Source organism: Ochotona princeps, chromosome 11 (genome assembly GCF_030435755.1).
Source record: "Ochotona princeps isolate mOchPri1 chromosome 11, mOchPri1.hap1, whole genome shotgun sequence".
Classification (NCBI taxonomy): Eukaryota; Metazoa; Chordata; class Mammalia; order Lagomorpha; family Ochotonidae; genus Ochotona; species Ochotona princeps.
In genome coordinates, this window is record NC_080842.1 from 11,701,911 (window position 1) to 11,729,434 (window position 27,524).

The 27,524-nt window shown below is 38.3% G+C and overlaps 1 protein-coding gene across 11 annotated transcripts in view; it reads right to left on the reverse strand.

The window, feature by feature from the left end:
* The window catches only part of NRG1 (neuregulin 1), a 211,919-nt gene that overhangs the window by 28,000 nt on the left and 156,395 nt on the right, over positions 1-27,524 (reverse strand). For 9 of the 11 annotated variants that reach the window (XM_004592699.3, XM_058669822.1, XM_004592700.2 and 6 more), the window contains one exon: positions 7,878-8,007. In XM_004592699.3, the coding sequence (XP_004592756.1) occupies positions 7,878-8,007 (130 nt within the window). Of the gene's footprint in view, positions 1-7,877; positions 8,008-27,524 lie in introns of those variants that run through there. The other 2 variants (XM_058669825.1, XM_058669824.1) reach the window with 1 other exon arrangement.

A 27,524-nucleotide genomic window follows, 5' to 3' on the forward strand; every position in this document is an offset into this window, starting at 1 on the left:
TCAAAAATGTGTGCACTGAGACAAGCCTATATTTCAGGGGCATTTAAATGAGGCTTTCTGAGTATCTTCATCTCATGTTCTCAGTCTGACACAGATCCAGATGAAATAGTTTCAATGTTAGAGGTTCGTGAACATTGTGCATGCAAGAATTTGTAAGTCTGCTTTATCCCAGTGAAAGCAGGTATGATGTAGTCAGTGTCACATCTTTACATGCATGATCTGAAACTTCCTTCAGCCACCAAGCAGTTTCAGACAATTAAGTTTTCTATACCTTTCTAACCATAGCTTGTACATGTAAATACATTCATTAAACAATGGACCTAACAGCTCATTGTAAAAACTGTTCTTAACTATAATACATTGTTAATAATCAGACATTCTTGCAATGAGAAAACTTTTACATGCATGTACTTTAGAAACAATTTAATGCCTTTTATTCTAATAAATCACCTCCTGATTTTTGGAAGGCACAGAAACAAGACATAGTCAAAGACATCCAACAGTCTAGCAAATTTTCAGTTTTTTAGGCATGGATACTTTTATAAAATACTGATTATACACCTCCGATTGATAAATCATCATTAGATAACTTTTTATTCTTCCTCTCTCTCTCTCTCTCTCTCTCTCTCTCTCTCTCGCTCTCTCTTTCAGTTTCAGTATCCTTCAGGCCCTCCTTTGTCCAGGCAAAATGAGGATAAAATTCAAAATTAACAACCTCTGCTTTGATCAGTAGCCTACAATAAAATGTTTGAACAATATTAAGAGTTTTTTTTGTCTAAAGAAGAGGAATCCTATCATCTTTTTTCTTCCTCAGTGCCAGTGGTGATATTTCCTTCTACAACACGCACCATTAAAAAGACTTGCTTGCTGCCAAGCCTTACAAAGATCAAATGTTGAACATGACAATGAATACATATGGAGGGATATGGGCGGGTTTGAAGCATTAAACACCTTTGTCTCTCTCTGTACAGATGCAGGTTGGCTGTGAGCACACCAGCACAAACTGCGCTGGTCTGTTTTTCTATAGTATCACATTGCAAACCCTGACTTTTCTTATCCCTGAGCTGGCTCAGCATTCTGGCCAGAACTCACCCACTCACTGGTGGAGTATCTGTATTGTAGATTATTCATTCCCAAGTGTATTGTTACTATTAGTCTGCATTTTTCCAAGATGAACATCATTTTGTTATCTACCTTTGAGTGAAATTTCTTGACATCTGTGTATGCTTTTCTAATTTGTATTTTAGTGTTCTTTACAGCATCATCTGCAAAATACATTTATTGCCTCAAGAGAATGCTCTCTTCAACATCATTAAAGAAAATATTAAGTATAAGATGTTCCAATAACGTTCCCTTCAGATCCAGCCTATACCTCCCATCTCTGGTCAGCTTCTCTTTCTCTCTCCTTTCTTCTTTTTTATTATTAACTGGGGACTAGCTTTCAATCCATGAGATAACAGGATCCATATAGAGAGGGCCTCTCTGGACTCCTGAATAAACATTGAGAAAAAAAATGAAGTCATCTCAGCCCTCAGATGTTGTTTTTCAGTGTCTAGGATATACAATCCCAGTTGTGAGGGTGGCAGTGTTTATGAATTAACTCCTCCTCGTTTGAACCTTCGTGCCCTTCCTAAAGCTCTGTTTGCACAGCTTGTTCTGCAGTGTTCAGCTGCAGACCAAAGCCCTGGCCAGTGTTTACTCTGTATGATGTATCCCTAATTGGGGGTCAAACAGTTTCATCGGATATGGGATCAATTCACGTCTCTGACATCTCTGCGTCACTGTGACACAATGACACATGGACTGCTGATTTGCCTTTGTCTCCCTCCCTACAGTATGATGCTTCCTTGCCTGCTCAAACTGCTCAGATTCAGAGGGCTTTCAGCCTTGTTTAATGATGAAACATGTAAATGATACTTTGCTTCATTCCGCATAAATATTTCAAAAGCATGCACTTTCTGCAGTTGAAGGTAGTAACTGCACGGCTTTCTTTTCCATAGAGCTCCGCCTTTGACAAATGCAGGTCCTTACTGTACATTCTCTCAGTTCTCTACACATTCTTTCACAGCATTTTGCATATCTGCAATTTATCATTAAATGAATACTTGAAACATAACTGTTATTTTTGGTAGCCTATGGACTCCACACAGTATACAAGTATGATTTTGTTACTGGTCCATTCTCTTAGGAGCTCCACACATTTAGATAGGAGTGAAGGAAGCAAGAATGGCTTGCTCAGCACTGCACCTGATCTTAGGCAGAACTGAATCTAAAGCGATTCCTACAAAAACAAAAGGGTTTCCTTCAATCTCCCGAGGTGAGTCAAGATCACATAGAGCTAACAAATCCCTGACAAGCAAAGAGCAGGATTCTAGATCCATGAGATTTCTTAAAGGGAAGAAGCAATGGTTGTCTGAGGAACTCAGCACCTAGATCCACAAGGATCCACCTATGTCTGCAGTCTGTGGAATGTCACAACATTCAAGAACAGAGAAGTGGTCAAGGCCAAAGGTAACACACATTCTGAGAAACGGGTCCTTTCAGAGCAGGAATTGGACCAGAGTTAGCAGTGTGTTCTCATGGACTGGATGCTGTTCTCACCCAATGTATCCTCTGAATCACATCTCTCCTTCTAGGGCCAACATGATAGGGCTGCAGGACCCAACTATGGGTTTGAATTATCACCCCTTTGATCATTTGAACTCAATCCATTCCTAATAAATACAATATTATTATGATCATCATTATACCAGTAGTTTATAAACCCTTAACTCCGGTTGGAATCTCTTTTCCTTTTACTTTGCCTGGTAATCAAATTTCTCAACCCCAAACACACGTCCTTCCTCCCCAAATATCTGCTGTATTCATGGCACCACTTTCCTGTCCCAGAAGTTCCTATGGGTCCCTATCAACTCTCACAATGACCAAAGTCCTCCTCCTGGCCTTCAGAATTCATAGGTTTCTTGCTTGTTCATTTTAGTCCCTAAATCAGAGCTACTGGCCACAATGACAGAATAAAGATCCAACCAGTATCCTTGGTTGACACAGAGGAAAGACTCCTTATGTGATGGCCCTGCTTATAAAATTCCCGTTAACTTAGCCCAGTCCTTCCCTTCTTTAGATTTTCACTACCCGAACAGTCAGCATTGTAACAATGGGAATATATTAATTGTCACTGATTTGTCATTTCAAATATTTTGCTTTTTTATCCCAGAGATCCAAGATCTGTGGCTTCAAAATGCCTGACACAAACAATCTACAAATTGTTAATTAGATTTCAGTTACTGAGCTTAACTCACTATAACATTTATTGTGATTTTATCTCCTATAGTTACACATGTCTCACAATTGTGTCATAAAATAATATCTAAGGCAAGAAGGGCCTAACTGGTTTCACAAATATTAAGCTTATATAATCATTAAAAATCCATTGGCAGCACCACCCCTTCATGTTAGTTTCCTTGCTTTTGCTTCTTCAGATAAAGAAGCTAATGATCAGAGACATGAAGTGCCCCATCAACTGGAAAGTATTAACGCTAGCTGGTGGACTTAGAAAAACATATAAAAATTACTGTTTAAAATAAAATGAAAAATTCCAGGTTAAGTAGGATAGCACAGTTCGATAAGATAGCTGGAGCTATTTTTCTAGTGTCTACAGAGAAAATAATACCATCATTTGTTTCTTACTAAAAGAGGGGAAAAATCTTACTTCCCCAAAGTAAAAAAAAAAGATACTTCAGCAGAAATGAACTCATTGAATTTGAATGACTCCCTGAGAAAAAATTTGGAGAATATATTAACTCTGATATAAACACATTACTCAGAAAGTTGAAATGGAAGGACTCTAGCCTGTTCATCAAACTTGGTGGTTAAAGTTCTAATCCCCACATGATGAAGCCACATCTGGATAGCTCTCAGATCTATAAACACAGCCGCAAATATAACAATTTTGATAGCAATCCTCTTTAATATCTTTTAAATAGTCCTCCACTGAAGTTATTTAGAAGAGCAGATATTATTAAACTCATTCAAGACAAAGAAGGGAGGTAAAGAGGAAAATCTGGACAATTTCATGTTCAAAATGATCTTGTTTCTTTGAATCACATGACGACACAGAGCATCAGGGGATTAAAAAAAAGAATGATTTTTTTTTCTGTGTTTATATAATCTGGAATAGCAGCTACTTTTTCCCCTCCAGGATAAATTTTAAACTATTGTAGAGAGAAGAAAAACATAAAAGACAAGAACCACCACTGACATCCTCACACAGTTCCCAGGGGATGTCCAAGTAGCTAGCACATCTCTCCTTAGAGAAGTGTGGAACTGCTATATGGTTAATCCATTTGGAAGGAACAGCTTGTTCTAAACACAGAGACGAAAGAGATTTGCTGTAAAATCAACTCCAACTCCCAAGAAGACAACAGTGGATTAGGTGACCAGAGAGACTACTTGGAAATTTCTCTGCTTGTGGTGTTTCTGAGTCATGTCTTGGGTCGGGGATAAAGCTGATTTTGAACGATGTGGGTCATGCTTCAGCAATGTTTTTGCTCTAGACAGAAGGGCCATATGGAAACTATGAACGATCTTCATAGACAGGGCCATGATGAGCCAATGCAACATTTTTATGTTTTCTGTTTCTATTCAAGTGGCCTTGTGAACAATATATTATTGTAAGTTATGGCGTATTATGTCCCTTTGTTAAAATTCTGAGTTGTGATTTTTTTAAAAGCCATAGATGTTTTTAAAATAGGGATTTAAAAAAATACTTTCATTTAACAGCAAGAAAAAAAAAAGAGGGAGACTTGGAGTATTTTTCAGGTTAAATATATTTTCATCCTTCCCTCAAGGTATTGGCATGCTTTGACAGACCCATGAGGTCATGGTCCAAAAGATGGAAAACCTGTTCTGAAAATAATATCTGAGCTTTTATTTCTAATAAGATCCAGCAATAATTTCTAACATATATTTAAAAGATTCTAATTACCAAGAAAAACTAAAAAGTGATGCAATTTTCTGAGACCTAGAAGGCGGGTGTATTATCCACCAGCTAACTAACTTGAGGGGTATGGTATTCATTCACGATTGTCTTACCTTGATAATTATTAGGAAGGCAACACACACTGCACTTCAACATTTTAATAAATAGAGCAAATTTGCATCCCCTGTCCCGACTGGGTTAAAATTTAATGAGAAACTGTGTGGGTGAGGAAAAATTACAGTTGTTGGCACAATACCAAAATGGGACAAATGAACAGCACTTATGTGATTAAAAGTTTTGTGCTGGATGTGGGAGGCCTACAGAATGGCTGAAATTAATATGTGGAAAATGGCTGGACTAGCTCCTTGGAGGTATTGAGAAACCATCACACACACTCACGCAGCTTGTAAATCTCTGCAAAGGCCGTGATGAAAAACGATCCTGTTTCATTATTATAATTAAAATACAGCTGTCTCAGCTGTTTTTCTAAAGAAGTAAAGTAAGAGATAAAGATAACATGGGTATAGATTGCTTATAAATGGGATAAATTTGAAAGAACTTTGAGGGGTTTTTCAGAGAAAGTTATGAAAACACAAATGCATTCTATGCCTAAGATTAGGAAAGAATAACAAAGTTTCTGCATGTAACAAATGAATCTCATAAGAAGATGATTCTTAGCTTCTGCTATTTCTTATTTTGATCAGAGATCATCTTTATAGAAAACTATATAATTTATCGATCTCCATTCACTATGATGGATTAGGGTGTCCCAATTGGGCTGTATTCACTGCAAATCATCAGAATAAAGCCTGATCGTGACAGGCTTTTATTCTATAGCTGACAGACAGATTTGACTATTTCAATGATCAAAACACTAATTTGTTTCTAAACAATAAGTTCAATCACATGACATCATTCATATCCTAAAGGAATAGTTTTTTTTTCCCCCTTCCTTCAAATTCATTTTTACCTTGCTGTAGAAGTTTTAGAAGACTATGACATATAATTATTTTGGGACTTACCATTATTTATTCCTTTTTCACAAAAGAGGAGTTTAGCTAGAAATTAGCATTCTCGCGTTTTCTTTCCTAGTCCTTATTCACTGTAACAGACCACATATACTTTTGAAAGTTTCTGCCTTCACTGGTAACATCAGCTAGCTCATCACCAATGCCACTGGTGCGGTTTCTCCTCCAGAGGAACAGTTCCAGAAGGCATGAAGTCACAGCCACGGGGCCCAATCTCAACCTCTCCTCTGGGGTAAGGTAAAACATTTGCTGCAAAATGCAAATTTTACAGGAAGTGTCTGGCCTAATGGTAAAATAGATGCTGGAATGTCTGCTTCTTACTTTGGAGTGCCTGCTTCTCAGTTCCTCTGGTTAATCTAACTTCCTGCTGATACTCACCCTAGGAGTCAGCAGGTGAGGGTTCCAGTAGCTGGAAGCCCTGACCTGAGTATCAAGCTCTTGGTTTTAGCCCTAGATGTTGCCAGCATCTGTGAGGTAAAACAGAACTCCCAGCCTGACTCTATCAAATAAATAAATAAGTAAAGATATCAGTGGTATCTGTACTTGTGCTGACTCAAAATTTGGATGATACACTTCATTACTCCAAAAAAAAAAAAAAAAAAAAAGAAAACTTTCTTAGAACTGCCTCATAAGCATTGTATGCTATTTGTAAAATGTAAAAGGAAAATAGCCTTGCTATTTCTTATGCCATTTAATTTTTTCTAATTGTTCTTTTCATTAAGACAACTGAGATTAACAGACTTGATCTTCCTTATCAACAGCCAAGTCACAAACTGTTATTTTAGAACAAGAGACAATATTTATGACTAAATGATTCTTCATGCTTTTGGATAAGCACTGCTACTTTGTGCCAGTGTATACACTGCATTTCCCATTGTGGAATGCTTGTAAGATTTGTTAGATCTTTGACTCTATATTTTTAAAGGAATTGCCTTTAAAAACATCTTGCTTCAGGGACACAGCCATGGGTCAACAGAGAATCAATGTGTGTTTTTCATCACTTCAATAAAACATTAAACATCTTTTACTCACATCAAATTGTGAATCCACACACCATCTACAGAATAAGATCAACAGTAGACATGAAATTCCTGGCACAATAAATACATCTGTTTTAATGAACATACAGATTTTTTTTTACCACAGGTTTAAATATTTAGTATTCCATCAGTGTCCTTGTTTTTATGCTCCCTACTAAGAGAGAATTTGATACTCTAATTCTGCAGCAGCTACTCCAGAAAGGGCCATTATAGTGTATCTATAGACAATAGCAGTGTGTCGAACATCACCGCCTTCTACATGCGACAAGGCTACACACAGTAAATGCTTTTCCAAATATAAGCCATCTGCTTTCCTACCACCAGGAATATCGACCCTAAGTGTATTTTCAAAAATACTTAAGGAACAATAATATATTTCCAAGTGTAAGCAATGTCAATAATCTTCTATGTTTCTTAGCTGAACTATTCATCTGCAAGTGATCACAGGGATAAGGAAGGAACATCCTCTAACAGCTTAATTCATGTACTGGATAGAGAAGTAGGTATCAAAGATTATAGCCCTTCGTGATATTTACACAACTCATTTTCAGTAAAATGACGAAAACCACAACAAAAGCAACATTATAAATATGAAGGCCAAAAAACCCCAAACAAAACAATAAAACCCACATGCACTGAAAAGAGCAAAAACCAATTCTGCATAAAACACAGGAGTGACAAATGCTATTAAGTATGTTCCAAAAAACTCTACAAAAATAAAACAAGCATTATTCAACAGGATGCAACAAAATCGGAAAAAGCAAATGATGCAACATGAGACACAAATTGACAGATACGGATGTGAGGCACACAGAGGATGTCTTTCCTTACTTGCACAAGTATCTTGACGGATTCGAAAGGTCTTTCACCATGAAGCACTCGCCTCCGTTCACACAGAAAGTTTTCTCCTTTTCTGCACACTTGACCAGGTGGCTTGTCCCAGTGGTAGATGTGGACGTAGCTGGAGAAGAGATTAAGAAGAGGAAGGTTTACATCTATCATCCTCCTTTTAAGCAGACTTGACTCTTAAATTCTCTTAGATGAAAGAGTTCATATTATGTAGACTGGACTTCACTGAACTCTCAGGCTTGACAAACAATGGCAGAGAAGTTAGGTTCTATCAGGTGCGTAATTAAACACAAGGACACTTAGAAATTCATTTAATAGACAAAAAATAATGCAGATTTTAAAAAATAGGCAAAAAGTGCAGATATTTTTAAAAATTGCAACACACTAAGCATATATATGTATAAATCCACTCTTTCATGAATTTTTTGATGTAGTTTTGTGGAGTAAAATCATAAAGTAATAAGTAATTGCACAGTTAATTTAAGTATAATTAAATAGGGAAGAGACTCACTTTTAGAACCAATATTATATCCTCTGAGGTAGTTGGACAAGTAAAGCTCTAATGTCATTAAGAAAAATGCATTTTCCAGGAAGACTCAAAGTTATTGGTCTGAGCATATGTCAGTGCAGCTTAATCTGCATGTCGGCTTCCAGTGGCGACTAACTGGTAATATTACTCATGGTGGAAATTACACCTCACATGTATAGGATGTTTCATTTTTAGACATGGTGAATGGGAAAGAAAATTATCAGGTGACTTATCTATTCCAAACGAAAGATTTATAATTCAAAACATACTGACATACAGAGTGGAAGCTATTCTGTTCCATTTTTAATCTACTATAGTTCTTACTCAGAAGAACACTCTTGGATGACTTTTGAGAAAATGCAAAGACAGTTCTATTTTTCTGAGAATATCAAATAAAGTACTATAAACATTCTTTTCTTTAGAATTAGGGGGGTGAAACTGAACTTCATTTGGGTTTGTAGCACCATTGAGTGAAAATGTTCATATTTACAGCTTCAAGTCACAGGTAGGTGGAAATGAAGTTGAACATGAGCCCTCACTGCTGGGTGTATGGAGTCCATGAAGCCAAAACCCAGACTAAGCTTTCAAGATCGTTTAGTCTCAGGAACCTCTCCCAACCTGAACACCACTCAAAACACTACGGGCAGTGGCCAGGCCAATTCAAACAGGTCTCATTCAACATGTTTATCACTCATGTAATTAGGATGAAAAGCAAAACCAACATCAACTCAATGAGGAACTTATTTAATCTTTCAGGGAAAAAATATCCATTTTAGACAAGTTTTCTTGCTTCTTACTGAAAGGAAATACATGTCTGTGGACCATTTTCAGTGTTCAGGGCATGGCTTTCAGTCCAAGCAACTGGGGTTTTGGTGATAGACCTGGTTCATATTGCATCTCCTACTAGCATTGCGTCCTTGAGCAAGTCACCAAACCGTCAACCAGGACACTCCATTTTCCCATATAGAAACAGAGATAGTTATACTCTTCTAGGAGTTTTTGCAGAGTAACTGTAATCTAGATAAAAGCACAGAGGCAGCATTCTAGCGTGCATGGAAGAATCCTCACGCTGTACTTTTCAATCAGATAAAAAGCATGACTGTGGAAATCTGGGGGATTTCAAAGACACTATTCCTGAATCTGCTATTGAACACGACAATTGAGTCCATTTTCCGATTTTTTCAATCTGTGTTGTGAGGAGACGAGAGATTTTAGTATCTAGCTAACGTTATCCTTTAACAACTTTATCAGAAAGAGAGAAATGAAACTTGCTTCTCTTCGTCTGTAAAAGCACAGAGCAGCTGTTTCTGTATTTCCCACAGCATCTAATTTTAAGATAATATTATATTTTGAGTAAACACGTTTCATTATATGCTATGCAGTAATACATTCGTCCAAGACAATTGCTTCCAAAATATATCAGAAAGGAAGTTGCCTCCATTGTTCAAGGTTTTGTGCTTGAGGCTTTTGACCGCTGACAGGATTCCAAGGAATGACAAATTGGGTAGGGTGTCCTTCCTGGCCCTTGAACACTGACAATGGACCACCTGCAGCGTGCTGTCATTACACATTTCTGCAGAAGACCCAACCACCTGCAGACCCTAGTGTGTCTGAATCCCTGACAGGTTCTTAACGAGTTCCCATCACCCAAGCCGAGCTACAAATGCTGCACAGACTTAATACAGGTCCTGAGGCTTTCACGAAAACAACACCAACACAAGGCCCCCACCCAACACACACGCGCAGAAATTCTACATACATTGTAAAATGATCATCAAAGTAGAAGCAGAAGAGACAGAGCCGTCATGTCATTCCTCACACCAATTTTGTAAATAATCTTTATTAAATAAAGATTAAAACTAGAAATAAGACCTGGCAATTTGGCCAGGTTGGTTAAGATGACATCACCCCCTATGTGCACTGATTCAAGTTCCAGCTGCTCTGCTTCAGATCCAGCTCCCTGCAAATGCACCTGGGCAAGCAGCAGAACATGGTCCAAGTATGTGTACCCCAGACCACCCACATGTTAGACCCAGACAGAATTCCTGGCTCTTGGCGTCAGCCAATCTTTTTCATGCTATCCAAAAGTACCAAGCTCTGACACACTACTCTGGAAAGTTCTTGGGCCATTACTGGCAACTAATAATAGGATGTTTACTAGTAAAATTCTTTGAATGATGTTATCAACTTTATCACACAATCATGGGCTCGGGTGTTTATTACTGTTGTTTTTTAGCAGCAGTGCAATCAAAACATGATCATGAACTGTAAAGGGGTCACGAACTCCCAGGTGATGCCAGTGTGAACTGACAAGATACTGTGATTCTGAACCAAGCGAAATCAGTGGCAGTCATTCCACGATCCTGGGTGGAGATGCTACTCTAACACCCTTCAGATTTTTTCCAGTTTTCCTTTCATGCATCTTGGCTGAACTCAGTGTACAATCCATCCATTTAGGCCTATAGTATTGATATCCTCTGTATTTGGCTTACACACATTGTATCGCCAAGTCAGTTTCCATTTGGTAACTGCCAGGAAGTAGTGAAATGGACAAAGCAGGTTTTACAACAAAGTATGCAAACAACATTCTTTCAGAATGGAGTAGGAGAGAAATTTTATTAAAGGCAAACCTAAAGGTTTCGTAGACACACAAGTGATGATTCCCAAGGCTGGTATTATTATATAGCACACTGGCGCCTGTGGCGCCAGGATCCTATGTGGGTGTTGGTTCAGGTCCCACCTGCTGCAATTCAGACCGAGCTCCCTCCTAGTGCACCTGATAAGGCAATGGAAGACAGCCCAGGTGCTTCAACCCCTGTATACACGGAAGACTCTGAAGACACTCCTAGTTTCAGACCAGCCCCGCTTCTGCCATTGCGTCCCTCAGGGTAATGATAGAATGAATGGATCTTTCTCGCTCTCCTCCCCTCTGTAACTTTGCCTTTAGAATAAAAAAGTAAATATTTATTAAAAAAAAAAAGGAAAGACTCCAGGTAGTGCTCTGAGAAGGACGTAAACAGCACTCATTCACTCGGGACTTAATACACCTGTCTCCCTCTGCTTTGTGACCAGTGGTCACAGCTCGGAAACAACAACAGGAGCACTGTTAAAGATGACTTTATTGCCTACGTTTGTCATGGCTACAAGAACCTACATTATCCCAAACACACTTTCCTTGACATATTTGCAGGGAAATTATTCTTTACTATAAGGAAGAAAACATAAATAAAGCAGCAATTTATGACTGGAGAATGCACTTTGGGGTATTTTTCTCTAGACCTGCTCTGCTTAGACAAACATACTCCCAGGGAGGTTAGACAGTTCTCCGAGGATTGCCACTTCTCAGATCTCAATGAGCTTGCTTTTCCACACAGCAAATGTCCTCCTCCTGTTTCCTTCTGCCTCACTCCCTCTCTTTCCTTCTCCCTCCCTCAGTTCTTCAATGACTGCCCAAGACGTGCAAGATGTAATAATATCAACTGAAGTCAACAGGGTTAAAAATGTTAAGATGCTTGAGGTCAGGGATTGGCAGGGAAGCGAGGCTGCTGTCTGGGATGTTTGCATCCCATATCAGAGTACCTGGTTTAAATCCTAGCCCCTCCACTCCTATCCAGTGTCCTGCCAATGTGCACATTAGGGAGCAGGTCATGTTGGACCCCTGCTGCCCATGGAGGAGACCCAGTATGAGTTCCAGGTTTCTGCATTTGGCCTGGCCAAGTCCTAGCTGTTGTGGGAATCTGGGCAGTAGGGCTGTAGATAAAGGTAGTTTTTTCTATGTCTTTGAAATATAATAAAAGTAAATGAATGAAAAATTACAAAAACAAAAATAAACCCTGGTCAAAGGCTCAATTTTACCCATTTCATTCTGGGTGACTTTCTGCCTCCTGAAACTCAAAATGTCTTGTCAGATGTAACCCAATAAAGGATCATTCTGTACTATTAGTAATGACAGAAATGTTGAAAAAGCAAAACAAAATAATGTCTGCCCAGATTCTGACACTGTAAACATTCAAGAGTCAAAGGCTGCTTCCTAGGAAATTATGTATTGTGACATCATCTGAATCACTGAATGATTGCAAAGTGAAAGTGAAAAGTGATAACATACTCTATGCAACTTTACTATAATTATCAATAATTTACACTCAGTAAATTTGTTCATAAAACAAAATAAACAATATTTAAAAGAAAGCTAAGTATAAGCTCATGCTTTATTCACCTTTATCATGTACACAAACTCATAATATTTGACTGAACTACGAAGTTACATAAATTATATGTATTTATAATACTATGTGGTAGCATAATATATTTTTTAAAGATTTATTTTATTTTTATTACAAAGTCAGATATACTGAGAGGAGGAGAGACAGAGAGGAAGTGGAGCTGCCGGGATTAGAACCAGTAGCCATATGGGATCAAGGCGAGGACCTTAGCCACTAGGCCACGCTGCCGAGCCCGGTAGCATAATATTTTAAAAACTATAAAATATTTTAAATAGTGTGACTATTCTGCATATGAAATATGCCATACTTTGCTTCTATGTTACAAATATAAAAAAAAAACACAGAATAAGAATCCGAGGAATAATTGTCTTTGCTGCTCATTACTAAATGTTTTCCCACGGAATCACACAGTATCTCTTGTAGTGTGCCAATTTTTTTTTCTGCTCCAAGCAAGCGAAGAATACAATACTGAAAAATATAGCTTGCTTTCTTGTTTGTTTTAAGTGGTGTTTTCCTTATCGGAGAAGTAGACAGCAGCAATAGTCCAGGACCATTACACAAATGCAAATGACAGATAAGGAGCTGCTCTAGTCCTTGACAATTAGCAGGAATACACAGCGCATACCCCATGGAGCAATTATTAGATCCTATCTGCTCTGAGTGAATGTTTGTTTACCAGCAATTCTTTTTTTTTTCCCAGAGAATTCCTAATGAGTTACTTGCAGAAAATTTAACTAATATTTCTACTCAGTTTTCTCAATGAAATCCATGATTTTGTTACATTTTAAATATTAAGCTGTTCGTCACTACAAAGATTAGGTGCAGCCGTTAGCTTTTCAAAGGAAAACTCCAGAGCCTGACCCAGAGCGACTGTAGCTCTGTCCTTCTGGGATGGCATGTGTTTTGGCTGTTGTTGTTGTTGCTGTTTTTGAGTTGTAATTCAATCCTTCGCTGAATAGCAAGTGGATGCTTGAACAGAGGGAGGAAAAGAGCCGGAGGAGATAAAATAAACCTGTATGGACTTGGAGGTTCTCGGGGCCAGCTGCTGCTGTTGACCTCTGCTCTACTGAACTCTGCCAAAGTACAGAAACACAGAAGGCAGGCAGCGGTATCCAGAGGCCACACACAATATTGGGAACCACAGTATGCTGAAGCAGAGGTAAGCACCTCACCTTACGGATATCAGGATTTGTCCAACAAACCAAGAGCACTTAGAGGTTTGCAGACTACCTAGAAGGTGGCCAATTAACACTAAGGGCCAGGGGGAGGTGAATCAGTTTAGCAGATGGACCTAGGCTTAAGGAATCACTGAAACGTAAATACAATGGCAGGACTCACAGGGACATTAGTATATTTTATGATTTACTCCACATTGTAAAATATACATCATCTCTAAGGAACAGCTCTGCACATTTAATAAAGTACCTCTAGGTATGAGTTCATAAATGTGCGCAGGGAAGGGCTGGCCAAGGTCACACAGGTGAATTAGGAAATGCTTGCTTTCTGTTTTGTTAAATGTGTACTGGAGCGGAAGTAGATTAAAAAGCATGGCTCCAGCTTTTTGCTCACAGCTCTCTGGACAGACCACGATATTATTTCTTCTTCTGTTTAACGGACTGAACGGTGACCTTTGAGTGTCTCTCTTCATAAAACAGAACTATAATGTTTGATGTAACACTGATGTCATTTGTGGCTTAACAGGAAGCAGATTCTGAGTTCCCAGGGCCTGAGCAATTGATGCAGTCTCATTAGACAGTGTTATCCCCAAAAGTAAGATGATTGGGAAAGATTGCTTTTGTTTCCTTTTTCCCACAGTGCGTTTTACTCATGACAGTACAATTTTCCTAGTCTACTACTTCTTAGCAATAACTCAGCAATCAGAATTATTTAGAGTATTTCACAGCCTTTCAAAGTAGAGTGTCTTTTTCCATAACGAGTAACTCACTGGATGGAGTTTACATGAAAGCTACATCTTCTTCACAAAGCTAAAGATCTTTTCTTGGCTAAGAAGTCAACACCAGTTACACTATATACATATATTTCTCACTAATCACTGACAGTTTTATATCAGCATAAACCTTCTGCAAACTTTGAAGTTGTCCCCTGAATCGTGTTCCATCAATACTTTTTCTAAGGGAGTATAATTTTTCCACCCTGCAAAGCAAATATTAGCAGTTCATTGAATGGCTTAATTGGATATATTTATAGATTTCACAAGGCTAAATGTTGAAGTCACACATTCTTCACTATATTCTTCATTGTCTACCAGGATCAGTTTGGTTGGAAGGTCATGTCAGTGTCCAGGCTAGCCCAAGTTTTGAGCACTGAACAAAATAAATCAACCTCAAGAGGGCTGAATTTCCAACAATAATCAAGGATTCAGTTATTCAACAAGCTACTGAAATTACCATTTGATATTTAATGACATAAGTTAATTTATTCATCAAATAAAAACACATTTAGAAAAGAGAGTGATTAAAGATCAAAAGCAAGAAACCTGAGGCAAATTCATTATCTTATGCAACAAATCAAAAACAACCATGGTTGGGGCCAGCATTGTGGCACACTGGGTTAATCTGTTGCCTGCAATGGCAATTCCATGTGATCATCATTTACACTCCTGGATACGCCACCTCCAGCTCCCTGCTAATGTGTACAGAAAAGTCCCTGATGTCTAGGTGGGAGACCTGGCTGGAGCTCCAGGCTCCATGATCCAGTCTTGCCAATTAAGAAATGAACCAGCAGATGGAAGACTTTCTACCTTTCTTAGTTTCTCTCTCGCTCTTATAATTGTGTCTTTCAAATAAAGAAAGAAATCATTAAACTTCCTTCAATAGATACTGAACCAGAATGGAATGAAATTAAAAATTAACGTTTAAGGCTATCAAGTATTTTTATTCTCAAACCTGAATTTAATCAAGAATTCACATGCTAAGGATGAATTCATAGGAAGTAAACTAGGTCAAAGGAATACAACAAAAGGCACCGAGGAGGGACTCGATTAGTAAAATACAAACTGTGGAAAACTACATGAATCTGATTTTCTAAAAATAAATAAACAAACAAATAGATAAAATTAGAAAGGTAAAAAGAAACAAACAGACTGTGGGCTATAGTAAAATGGAGGAAAAGAGAAAAAAAAATCCAAAACATAGACACTTTCAAGAGGGTTTAGAGGTATACAAATCAACTGTTATAGATGACCCCGATTTGGATCCTGAGACAAGCAAACTGTTATAAATGCATGATATCTGAAAGAAGCAATCTGACCACCAACTAAATTATTAATAAAGCCTAAAAGGTTATCAGCAATTTTGTCTGAGTCTAATGTATTTCAGTTATGCTTAAAAATAAAGCAGTCTATATTTTAGAAATATGCACTGAAATGCACATTTCACTAGCAGATTCAACAAAGCAATAAGAGGGAATGCATCGGACAGGATCAGGATGAAACGAAACTCCACTGCTTCCACAGCTGATGGTTGCAAGGAGTTTCCTGATTATTATTACTTCTATTTTCATACATTCAATGTATATGTTTAAATGCATGTATACATGAAAGAGCTTTAAAAATTCATATTTTGGTGCAAAGATTAAAATTCATATAGTTTTTTCATAGTATGCATTTCTCATGAGTTTTTGTAGGCCACCTCATATGCATGGATTGGAATTATTTTTTCACCAAAATGAATTTATGTTATAATTCAATTTTTCAAAACTTTTGGAAGTATGCTTGTATAGTACAAGGTTAAGTATGAGTTACAAAATACCAAAATAAAATAGCTTCAAATTTTCCTACATGTGTCTTTACAAGGTACTCTCACTGTATGGGGGTGGATATTGTCGCATAGTGGGGTATGCCATTACTTGGCTAGAGTGCCTCGAATTGAGTTCAGTTCCCATCCAGCTTTCTGCTAACCCCCCTGGAAGATAGCAGATAATGACCCAAGTACTTGGCTTCCTGCCATCCATGTAGAGACTGCTATGGAATTCCTAGCTCCTGGCTTGAGGCAGGCCTAGCCCTGGCTGCTGAAGACATTCGGGGAGTAAACCAGCCGATCCAAAATTGTTTGAGGTTTCTCTTTCCCTCTCTGTCTCTTTCACTCTGTATCATTATGTCTTTCAAATAATTATATATCTGGGAAAAAAAAGAGAATAAGACTAAATATCAACTAAAAATATATATCCACATATAATTTTGGTCAATAATCTAAGTCAGATTAACATTGAAACTCCTGGAGGTCTCTCCATGAGTGTCAAAAAAAAAAAAAAAAAAAAGCCAACCATATTGACTACTGGTGTTATTATTTAGTATTGTTCTCAAACATACAGCCAAATGCAATAAGGCAGGAATCAAAAACAATACTAATGAGGCTAATGAGAAAATAATTGTTGTTTTAAAATTGTAGGACTGGATACCAGTATTAGCTACTAAGCAAATCCAGTGAAATAAAGGAGTTGAATTCCCAGCAGCAACAGAAAATATAAATCAACTAATTTAATTGGGCATGAGCCAAGCAATAAATACATGACTAGGACGTATTTTTATTTTTCTGTTTCTAAAGAAGGATACCTGGAGAAGGGGAATTGGAACTGTAGCTGTGGGAGAAGGTGGTATTCCATTGAAGTAAGAATTAATGATGCAGGTAAGAAAAGAAACACCTGGTTTAGTGGCAGGCAGTGGCTCCGTTTCACTAGGAGATGCATTATAAATGAGGAGGTGAAGCTAATGAACTTATAAAATAATAATGCACCTTACCAGAGAACCTCTTGATAACCCTAGCTGGAATTAATGTTTAATATGTAGACCACAGAGAGTTAGGTTTTTGAGTAGAGCTTTGATTAATAAAATTAATAGTCTTTTCTTGAGTCTTTGGAAAGGAAGAAGAAAATGAGATCAGTGAAGCTCATTCAAAGGTGTAGACAGGGAGGACAATGTTTAAATTAGCAAGATTATAATGGGTAACAAAAAGCTAAGTGAAGAAACAACACGACTTCATATGTGTATACGTTAATTAGGCAGGAGCTCGATGCCAGAGTTCACTTGTATTTCACACCTTGTCCTGCACCTCTTCCCATTATCCAAGTACTCACTTTCAGGCATGCCATCACCAGCTACATACCAGCTACATACCAGCTCTGCCTTGGCCAGACACCTGGTCTTCAACTGTGATCCTCCAAACGGTAAGCTAAAACAAATCTTTTCCACCGTAACAAACTTCTCTTGGATATTTTGGTGGAAGTAACAAAAAGCTAACTAACACATAGCCTGAATAATATTCTCAGAAAGTTATCCGTTTAGCCTGCACCACTTTAAAATCATGCATTGCACATTGCTATGCACCATTTATCCAAATTACTGCAGTTGTATGTTTGTGTGATGGTTATGGACATAAATAGTTTCTGTTTCCATCAGCACAGCATTTTCCTCACAGAGGCCAAAGGTTGCTGCATACAATGGAACGAAGTAGTAAAAGCGTGTTCAAGCATATGAATCTTGCCTTCCAACACTTGGCTAATTTCAGCTCATATATTTTCCCACAACTCCCAGGAGTTCCTTGTTACCAGGTTCATGATCAGAGTAGCAAAACATCTCTGTAACATAATGCGTTATTAAAAGAGTATTTGCAGTTTTTAGGTTTCCACTACAATCTCTACATAAACAACTAATACATGGATATCCAGTTTTTCCAATACAGTTATTGTTTTTCCACATATGACCAATCTGAACAGGAATGAAACAAGGTTTCAAAGTAAATATAAGTTTTTAAAGACTATTCTTCAAGAAAATTATTTGTTTTGTTTTTGTTTGTCTTGCCCCCTAAAAGACAAGCTGGTCACAAAGTATTTGGTTCATAACAGATCTTGTTTCTCTAAAGAAAATATACATTTTTAGGTCATAGATGAGAATAGTAGGAAGGTAAATTTACAGGCAAATCCTCTGCCAAAAATGATACATTTTAGATAATGTCTAAAGAAACCTTCCCTAAAACCCTGCTTATTTTATTTTATTTTTTTAAACTTCTCGGCCTCTGCACTGAGAACTAATAAGCGACTGTTTTCTATTGTTGACATTAAACTTGTTCCAAAGGAAAGACCCAAACAGGTGCACACTGAACTCCTTTTCCAAACTGCACAAACCAGAGCCATGTGTTCAGTATCTTACTCTCATCATCTGGCCTCACTAACTTATATACATCTACTATTCTGCTGTTGGAAAAGCCTAAAGGAAACCTTCCAGGTTACAGCTAACCCCAGAAAGGGCATGCTGAAGCACATCGTAAAACCAGAGGTGGAGGAGAGGTCAGGGTCTCACTCAGCCTACCTGGCCACTTTCCTGCACCATCAGAAACCGTGAATATTAATTAGGTCCATACTTAGGATATTGGTTATAATTTACTAGCTTTTTTTTCCCTTGTAGTACTATATTCATCTGTGTAAATGGGCTAATATAACAGTTCCATCTCCTGGAGCTATAAGAACTCGGAATGGCTAAGGACTTCTATCTCCTTTTTCACAATATAAACCATTTCTGTGGATGCTGCAAGCATGTGTTTAATACAGAACTTGATTTTATCCAACCATGACCAGGTGCTCCATACATAACAGCCATCAGCTAAACAACTGAGAGCAGGACAGAATGAGTGTTTAACATAGCAGCTTGGACCCATAGCTCAATAAAACCATCTAAAAATTAGAGCCTTCCCTACCCTGGGTCCTGGGGCCTGCCTGTGAGGTGAGTGCTGGGTTCATGAGCCCCAGGGGTGGGGGACCCGGTGGGGCTTGAGTCGCTGGTCCCAGGGCCTGCAAGGTGGGTCCTGGGTTTATGACCCCCAGGTGTGGGGGATTTGGTGAGGCTTGGGTCGCCTGGCCCAGGTCATTGGGCTAACCTGCAAGATCATGTCCTACTTAGTGAAAAAGGCAGAGCAGTGGACACAGGCCCTGTTGTAAAAGGAGAATATGGCAGCTCATTTGGTGCTGTAGCAGAAGAAGGAGGACAGACCAAACTGGACAACTACCCCAGTCAAACGATGGCAGCAAAAAGTCTTGGAGAACAGAGACCTGAGGCTTACTATATCAGCCAATGGACACTGGGAGGGTAATATTGACAGCATTCCAGAACTTTCCAAGCCACCTGGGCGGAACCCTCGGAATATGTACACGTGGAGACCCTGGATTGATAATGGTGGTGATTCCTCATTCCTGGGTACTGGGATGTTTGGAAAGTCATGTGTGGCTTCCCCCTTTCTCTCTCCCTTTCCCCGAGAAACAAGAAGAAACAGCAAAATTGGAAATAATGAGTTCACCCAGTTTTCCCTAAATCTTGATCCCTCCCAGCCTGATCAACCATGTAATTATTATGAAAACTAAAATTAATAAAAAATGAAATAATTCAAAGCCAAGTTCTAGGCTGTGTGTACATTTCCAGTGTAAGTTCTTGTAAGTCCATACAATTTCTGAAGGATCTAATGACTTCACCTAAGGAGGAATTTGCTACCTCACTATTTCAAGAGTGTCGTGGCTATCAAGAAACATGAAATGGAATTATACTTCAGAACCCCGATAAAAGATGAGCTGAGGTTTGACAGGTAGGAACTCATGATATTTCTACAAAGACAACAGAACCCTGCTACTCTTTTCCTAAAAAAAGAACTGGTTTCTTCATGTCATTTCCCTAAATGAATCCTTGCCTCTGATGATTGTTTTGCACAATCATTTATGGTGTGCTGAGTATTCAGTCACAGGACAGATTCATCCCTTACTAGACAATCACAGGTACAAGACTTTCCTGTCTAAGACTTGCCCTTCTGCTTGCACCTTGAAACCAAAGACACTACTAAAAATGAACCACTGTTCTAAAGAAGCCCAGCAGCTAAATGGTGATAAGAAATCATGACCTTGATTATGAAAGAAGTGCTGTTATAATTCAATAATTCTTCACTGTCCCTTCATATTGTTCATTGTAACATCTTAACAGGATCTGTTTAATGTCTACATGACTCTACAGGGCTCTGACCTGCAACTCCCATATGTGCACGTGTATGTGTGTATGCATGTGTCTGTGCCTGTGATTGTGGCTTCCCTTTCCTTGAAAATTGCAATCTGATGAGCTGGCACTGTGGTATAGCACCTGAAGCCACCATCGGTAACTCCAGCATCCCATATCAGAGTGCTGGTTTGAGTCCTGGCAGCTTTGTTTCCTGCTCAGGTCCCTTCTACTGTGCCGGTGAAGACAGTAGAAGAGGGCCCAAATACATGGCCCCCAAACACCCATGCTGGAGTTCAAGTTGGAATTCCTGGCTCCTGTCTTCTGCATGGCCCAGCCCTTTATTGCAGTATATGGGGAAGCACACCAGTAGTTGGGAGATCTTTCTTAGGGTCTATTTCTCTGCCTTTCAAAACAGTCTAAAAGGAAATAAAACTGCATTCTGTCACTCACTGGTCGGTTTTTGTTCTTCAGCTTATCTACAGAAGAAATGACAGAAACTGAATGATTCACTGATACAATAAGGATATAGCTCATTTGTTTTTATATCTCATTGTTAGCTCTATAGCCTGAGATGATTTCCCCTTTTTTTATTTTCTACATCTTCTGCTTGCTTATTTTAGCCTCATTAGCTGGTCTTCATCAAAAATCCGAAAGTGCTTTTAAGCTGATTTGATATAAACTTCTTTAGTGGTCAAAAATATTGAGAATCATTATTATTTAATTTTTTTTAAACTTTCATTTAATTCTTAGCCATCATCAAGGCCATTTAGTTGACTTGTTTTAGTTGTTCGTAGGATGTCTTCAGGATCAGAAGAACATTTATATTTGTTTATTTTTTATAAGATTTTATTTTTTCAAGATTTACTTATTTTTATGGGAAAGTCAGATTTACAGAGGTGGAAAGAGAGAAAGGTCTTCCATCCACTCTTTCACTCCCCAAGTAGCCACAATGGCCAGAGCTGAGCCGATCTGAAGCCAGGAGCCAGGAACTTGTTCTAGGTCTCCCATGTGGGTACAGGATCCCAAGGTGTTGGGCCACACTCGACTGCTTTGCCAGGCCATAAACAGAGAGCTGGTTGGGAAGTGGAGCAGTCGTATCACAAACTGATTCCCATATGGGATCCCGGAGTGCGCAAGGCAAGGACTTTAGCCACTAGGCCACCACGCCAATACCAAAGATTTAATTTTTACTGGAAAGATACATCAGACTTACAGAAAGAAGGAGAGACGGAGGAAATGTTCTTCCATCCACTGGTTTACTCCACAGATGCCCACAATGGCCAGAGCTAAGTTGATCCAAAGCCAGGAGCCAGGAGCTTCTACCAGTTGTCCCACACAGGTGACAATCCCAAGGCTTTGGACCATCCTCTACTACTTTCCCAGGCCATAAGCAGGGAGCTGGATGGAAAATGGAGCAGCTGGGACACAAACTGATGCTCACATGGGATCCTAGCACATGCACGGTGGGGATTTAGCCATTGAGCCATTGCATTGGGTTCCCCAGAAGATCATTTCATTTAAGTATTTTTGTTGTAAATTGCAGGCACCAAGATGAGCCAGCAGAAGATGAGGATGAAACAACTGAAGCATTAAAAAGGAATGCACAGTGTCAAAATACTTCTAACATCAGAACTAGCTATCAGCAAGCCCTTAATGCTACAGATAGAAAATTCTGGGCACACATGTCTTTAAAAATCTTGCCTATGACTAACAAAGTCAAAGCAAAAAAAAACCATAAATGCTCTTATGGCAGACGGATGAGAGAGAAGGAAAGAGTGGAAAGGCTTTGTGACACGGGATCACTATTTGGAACCCAGAAATGAATGTGAAGTTCAATTCAATTGGGAAGATCCAGGATGCCAGCAACGTGAAGTAAGGCTGTTGCATCCACCAGGACTAAAGTGAAAAAGTCACAGGAGGTCTACTGCAAGCAGAAGGAGCTCTGTGCCTAGCACAGTAGTTTGCTTCTTCATATTGATTGCACTATGCTTCTAGACTTATTTCCCCCTTTGGTTTTTCTAGACTTTAAAAATCTTGGTGCGATCAAGTTTCAAATACAGTGTCAGGTGGAGTTTCCTGTCTAGAATCACAACAGTAATATGGATACAAGGCACAACAGCTTGAAAGTCTAGTAACATTTAATTAGTTGGGTAAACGGTAGGGAGCACTATTTTTTCTTTGGACATTTATAGCACCATTTATGGGACAAACAAAATTATTTAAATTAATTAAAAATTTAATTATTTAAAGGAATCAAAAATGTATTAATTAAATTAAATAAAATTTAAATTAAGAATTAGCCTGTTGGGACCAGTGTTGTGGCACAATGAGTGAAGCTTCTGCCTGGAATGCTGGTGTCTCAGATGCTCCATTCCTGATCCAGTTTCCCTGGCTTTGGAAAACCAGCAGATGACAGCCCAAGTGCTTGGAACCCTGCAACCACACAGGTTCGTCTGGCTCATCCTGGCCTTCATGGCCATTTGGACAGAGAAGACAGCAGATGGAAGATCTATCTCTTCTCTCTCTCTAACTCAAACTTTCAAAATAAATATTTTTTAAAAATTAGTCCACTTAGAGATTTACTGAATTTCAAGTTCTGTCCACGGTTTCCTCAACAGAGCCAGATGTTCCTGTAAATGGCAATGTGGTCGCTGTTGCCAGAGTCACATTTTAGAGATAGGTAATTTGAATATGTACACAAAAGGCAGACAGAAGGTGACTCAAGTGAGAACTGAGTCATGTGGTTCTCCAACTTGTGAGACCAGGGATCCAGCTTCTAGACAACAATAGTGACCATTTTAACTGGTCTGAGAAGGAAACCATGACTGATCCAATTCTAGAGATAAGGAATATGTCTGAGTTAATAAAAGTTATGCTCTATTTTACAAGAAAACCAGTGATTAGCCATGATATGAGGTCAGAACCAAGTCCAAATGTTCTTAGATCAGAGAACCATGGAAGCAGAAGGAATCTATCACTATCAGAGGTAATTGCAGGAGATATCAGGGGTGGCACTGAAGTCATAGCTGTGACTACCCTAAAACGTAGCAGGAACATCGTATAATTGAAATAACAAGAAAATACACCCTCAATGCTCAGTTCAGCTCAATGACTTAATAAGGCAAAAATGATATGTTCGAACTAAAAGAGAAGTAATCACTTTAATGAGGCTGACATGGATTTGAACTAATTCAAATGACAGAATTCATATGCAGCATTCCTAGTTCTGCAGGCAAAATTCATAAGAAGTAACTTATTAAAAATCAAAGTGAATAGCACACACAGCCGTTGCCAGTAAAAGTCATGTTAAATTCCCCTTTGCCCCTTTCTCACTCCCTACTTCCAAACCCTTTTGTTTAAAATAATAACAATAATTACAACAATTCAGGAGGTCTGCTTATCAGCCTATTAGGTTACTAGACATCCATTCTTGCAGGTGAATCAATCAAGATGGTTCCTCTGACTTTCAGGTAACTAGAACAGAAAAATCTCTCACTGTTCCTGATGATAATCCAATTCAATACATGATTACCTTTTTTTCCTTAAAACATTTAGCTAAAACAAAATAAACTGGTATTCATAAACACCTACTATGTGCCAGACATCACAGCATTTTGAATACCACTATAACTAAACCAATAGGTACCACTTTCTCTTTTTCCAGACGAAGGAACAGACCGAAGGGGGTCCAAAGGCATTGCTGTGCATTCAGCTTAATAAAGAGGAATTCCAACGCAACCTGACTGCGAGCCCATGAGACAGCCTCTGACGGAGCTGCCTTTCATTCCAGAATGGGGGACATGACTTTGCAGTCAAACAGAAACCAGATGACGGCAAGAGAAGTGATGTTCTCCCACCTTCCTGCACATACAATGGCTGAACAGGTCCTTACATTTGCAAACTCTACTGTCAGAAAATGATATTTAAAATTTTACCTCCATATTATGCCTTCGAAGCAGAAGGCAGGGGGCCAGCCTTTCTCAAATCAATGTTATTTTTAGTTTAACTAGGGGAAAACGCCCAGTCCACATTATCTAGCATTTTGTTGTCTGCTTCAGAATAAAATGGTCATCTTTGTGGTTAAGCACCCCTAAGTTGATCCTGAGTAATTCACAAAGATCAAAAATACAATGATATGATCACAAGGTACTGGAGTGCCATAATGGATTCTATTTGACTTCCATTCAAATTTTACTCATTTTCCTTCCTACTTTACTCTAGAAAAATAATTTAACTTTCACCTAATAAAGATTTCCCAGTTACCAAAAAACTGCCTTTTTAATTTCTTTAGGAAGCCAAAGTAAGAGAAATGCAAGTACACACACACGTAGATACAAATATATACTTTCTGATTCATAAACAATGGAGTTATGGCAGCAAGAATCATTCCAAGGGATGCTAAATTTAGTTCTGATACCTGTGCAATATGGAATATTTGCATAAGATCTCTGACCTCTATCTATGCAAAATTATTATCACTATGTCACTTTAAAAGCTGACTGTATGCAGTTAAGTGCTAAAGGAGAAAAAAGATATTTCTGTAAGAGATAGAGACAAATTACATAAAATGAAAAATTATAACATGACATTTCATATTAGGTCCATTTTACGAAGTCGTCATTTTCTTCTTTAAAAGAATTATTTGAAAGGAAGGGGGAAGGAAAGAGAGAGAGAAAACTTCTATTTGCTGATTTACTCTCAAAACGCCCACAACAGCTGGGGTTGGGTCAGGCTGAAGCAAGGAGCCTGAAACATTACTAAAATTTCTCATGTGGGTGGCAGAAACCTGGGTACACAAGCGAGCATCTGCAGCCTCATAGGGTGCACATTATCAGGAAAATGGATAGGAAGTGGACCAGGGACTGCAACCAGGCACTTTGCTTTGTACCTCAATGACATAATCTCAACGACAAGTGTGTTAAATGACATCTTAATAGTTGCACCAAGCACTCACCCCAGCAATATTCTTTAACCTGATTTTTACATAAAAAATAAATCACGAGAAGGTTTTAAAAATGGATCCTGTGCTAGCTTTCCTTTAATTTCTAACTATGAAGCTATTTAAATGCGCAATTCTTACAGAAGATGGCTGTTTTAAAAAGCTAATATTATGACATTTTTCTTTGGGGTCAGTTATAATAAAGATCATATAATCAGAGTTGCTTTACATATTTATCTATAAACCAGGAAGTGGCAAAATATTTACCAATGGCAAATGACTACAAAGTTGGGACAAGAATGAATTTTACAAGGGTATTCGAAAGAGCTTATGGAAAACAGAATTACAAGATGAATTTTGTTTTGGTGCAAAATTTTTGAAAATCTAATTTTGAAATATCTATAATACACATTTTCAATGAACTTTTGAAAGTTCCCCTTGTGCAGCGTTAATTTAATTAATCTTCATCAGCTTCTTCTCTAGTCAGTAGGCTTTTGCAAATTCGTTATTCAGTTGATTATGTCAAGCCTTATCCTATTTAAAAATCTGAAATGATACAGGGAACATCATAGATATTGCAAAAATAAATGGAAGCTATTAGAGTTCTGAGACACAGAATTTCCTATTTATTTCTATGGTAAGAGAAGACAACTGAGGCACATAATAAAGCAGTTATATGGTGGTTTTTTGTTTAGCTTTTAACCTTGAACTGCCCATCAGAAACAGGGCTAAAATATTGAACTCTGTACTTTCAAATGGACCATTAACATTTTTAGCTTAGTATCCTTTGATTCCTAAAACTAAGCAGTCGGGGTTGGGCAGAAATGTCAAGAAATCAATAAAAAGTAATTAGAGAAGAGTGTTCCATGTCCTTGCAAAGAGCTTAAAAGAGAAGCTTCAGCATAGCAAAACAGTTGGCATTCTCATGGTTTCTTCCCTAATAAAGAAAAAGCAATCATTTAAATTACTTTAAAAAAAATAAGGCATAAAAGTCTAATGTCACCTGGAGCCACCTTGCAGCGAATGTGGTGCTTTCCACAAGTGAGAGCCACCGGGCAGGCCTGACCCCGATATGCACTTAGTGTTAGATACCATCAGTGCAAGTGACAGAGTAGCAACCTTCACGTTCAACGTTCACACCGGGCTGCTAAGAAACATGTGTGACATCTCTGAGGATGGGACAGGTAATAACAATTATTGTGTGACTTCTCTGTACCACAGGAAAACAATGCATGCGACCCCATAGAGTCATAATAACCTATAAATTCAGTATCATTCCCCCACTTAGACACTAAATAGTCTCAGAGACATGAAGGACTTAGAAATGGAAAACAGCAGAGTTAAGATTCAATTCAGACCTCTAACTGTAGTGTTACTGTTTGTTTTTTTTTTTTTTTCGAAGAGGGTATGCAAGTATTTTATTTCCCAGTGGTGTTTCTGATAATTGTGAAGCTCACTCTTTTCAGATTTGGGGATAGCTATGGATTTTTCCTTACAGGTGCAAATAGAAAACCTAATATCCAATCCTGGGGTTCATTGGCTTCTGAAGGCAGTTCTTATTACTCCATGGATTTCAAGTTGAGACTTCATGAGAAGAGAACTTTGATTTTATAACTCAGAATATACAGTAACACGATTCCATTAGAGATAATAAAAAAACGCCTTTTCCTTCTACTCATTATTTTTAGCATTTTTTCAGTTTCTTCAATAATGTAGGTTAACTACCTTAGTAGCAGGTAGAAGAATATGTAAGAACATCAGTAAAATTATCGCAAATCCTAAAAAGAAAATGTAAATGAGGAAAGGAAAGCTTAATTAGAAGATTTTAGTGTGTTAACATTCACTCTTTAGGATTTCATCAAAAATAATGTCAATATGATTCTTTGGCTTACAGATTGTCTATGGAATAAAGGAACATGCTATTTTGAAAGGTGTCCTGGTGGGTTAA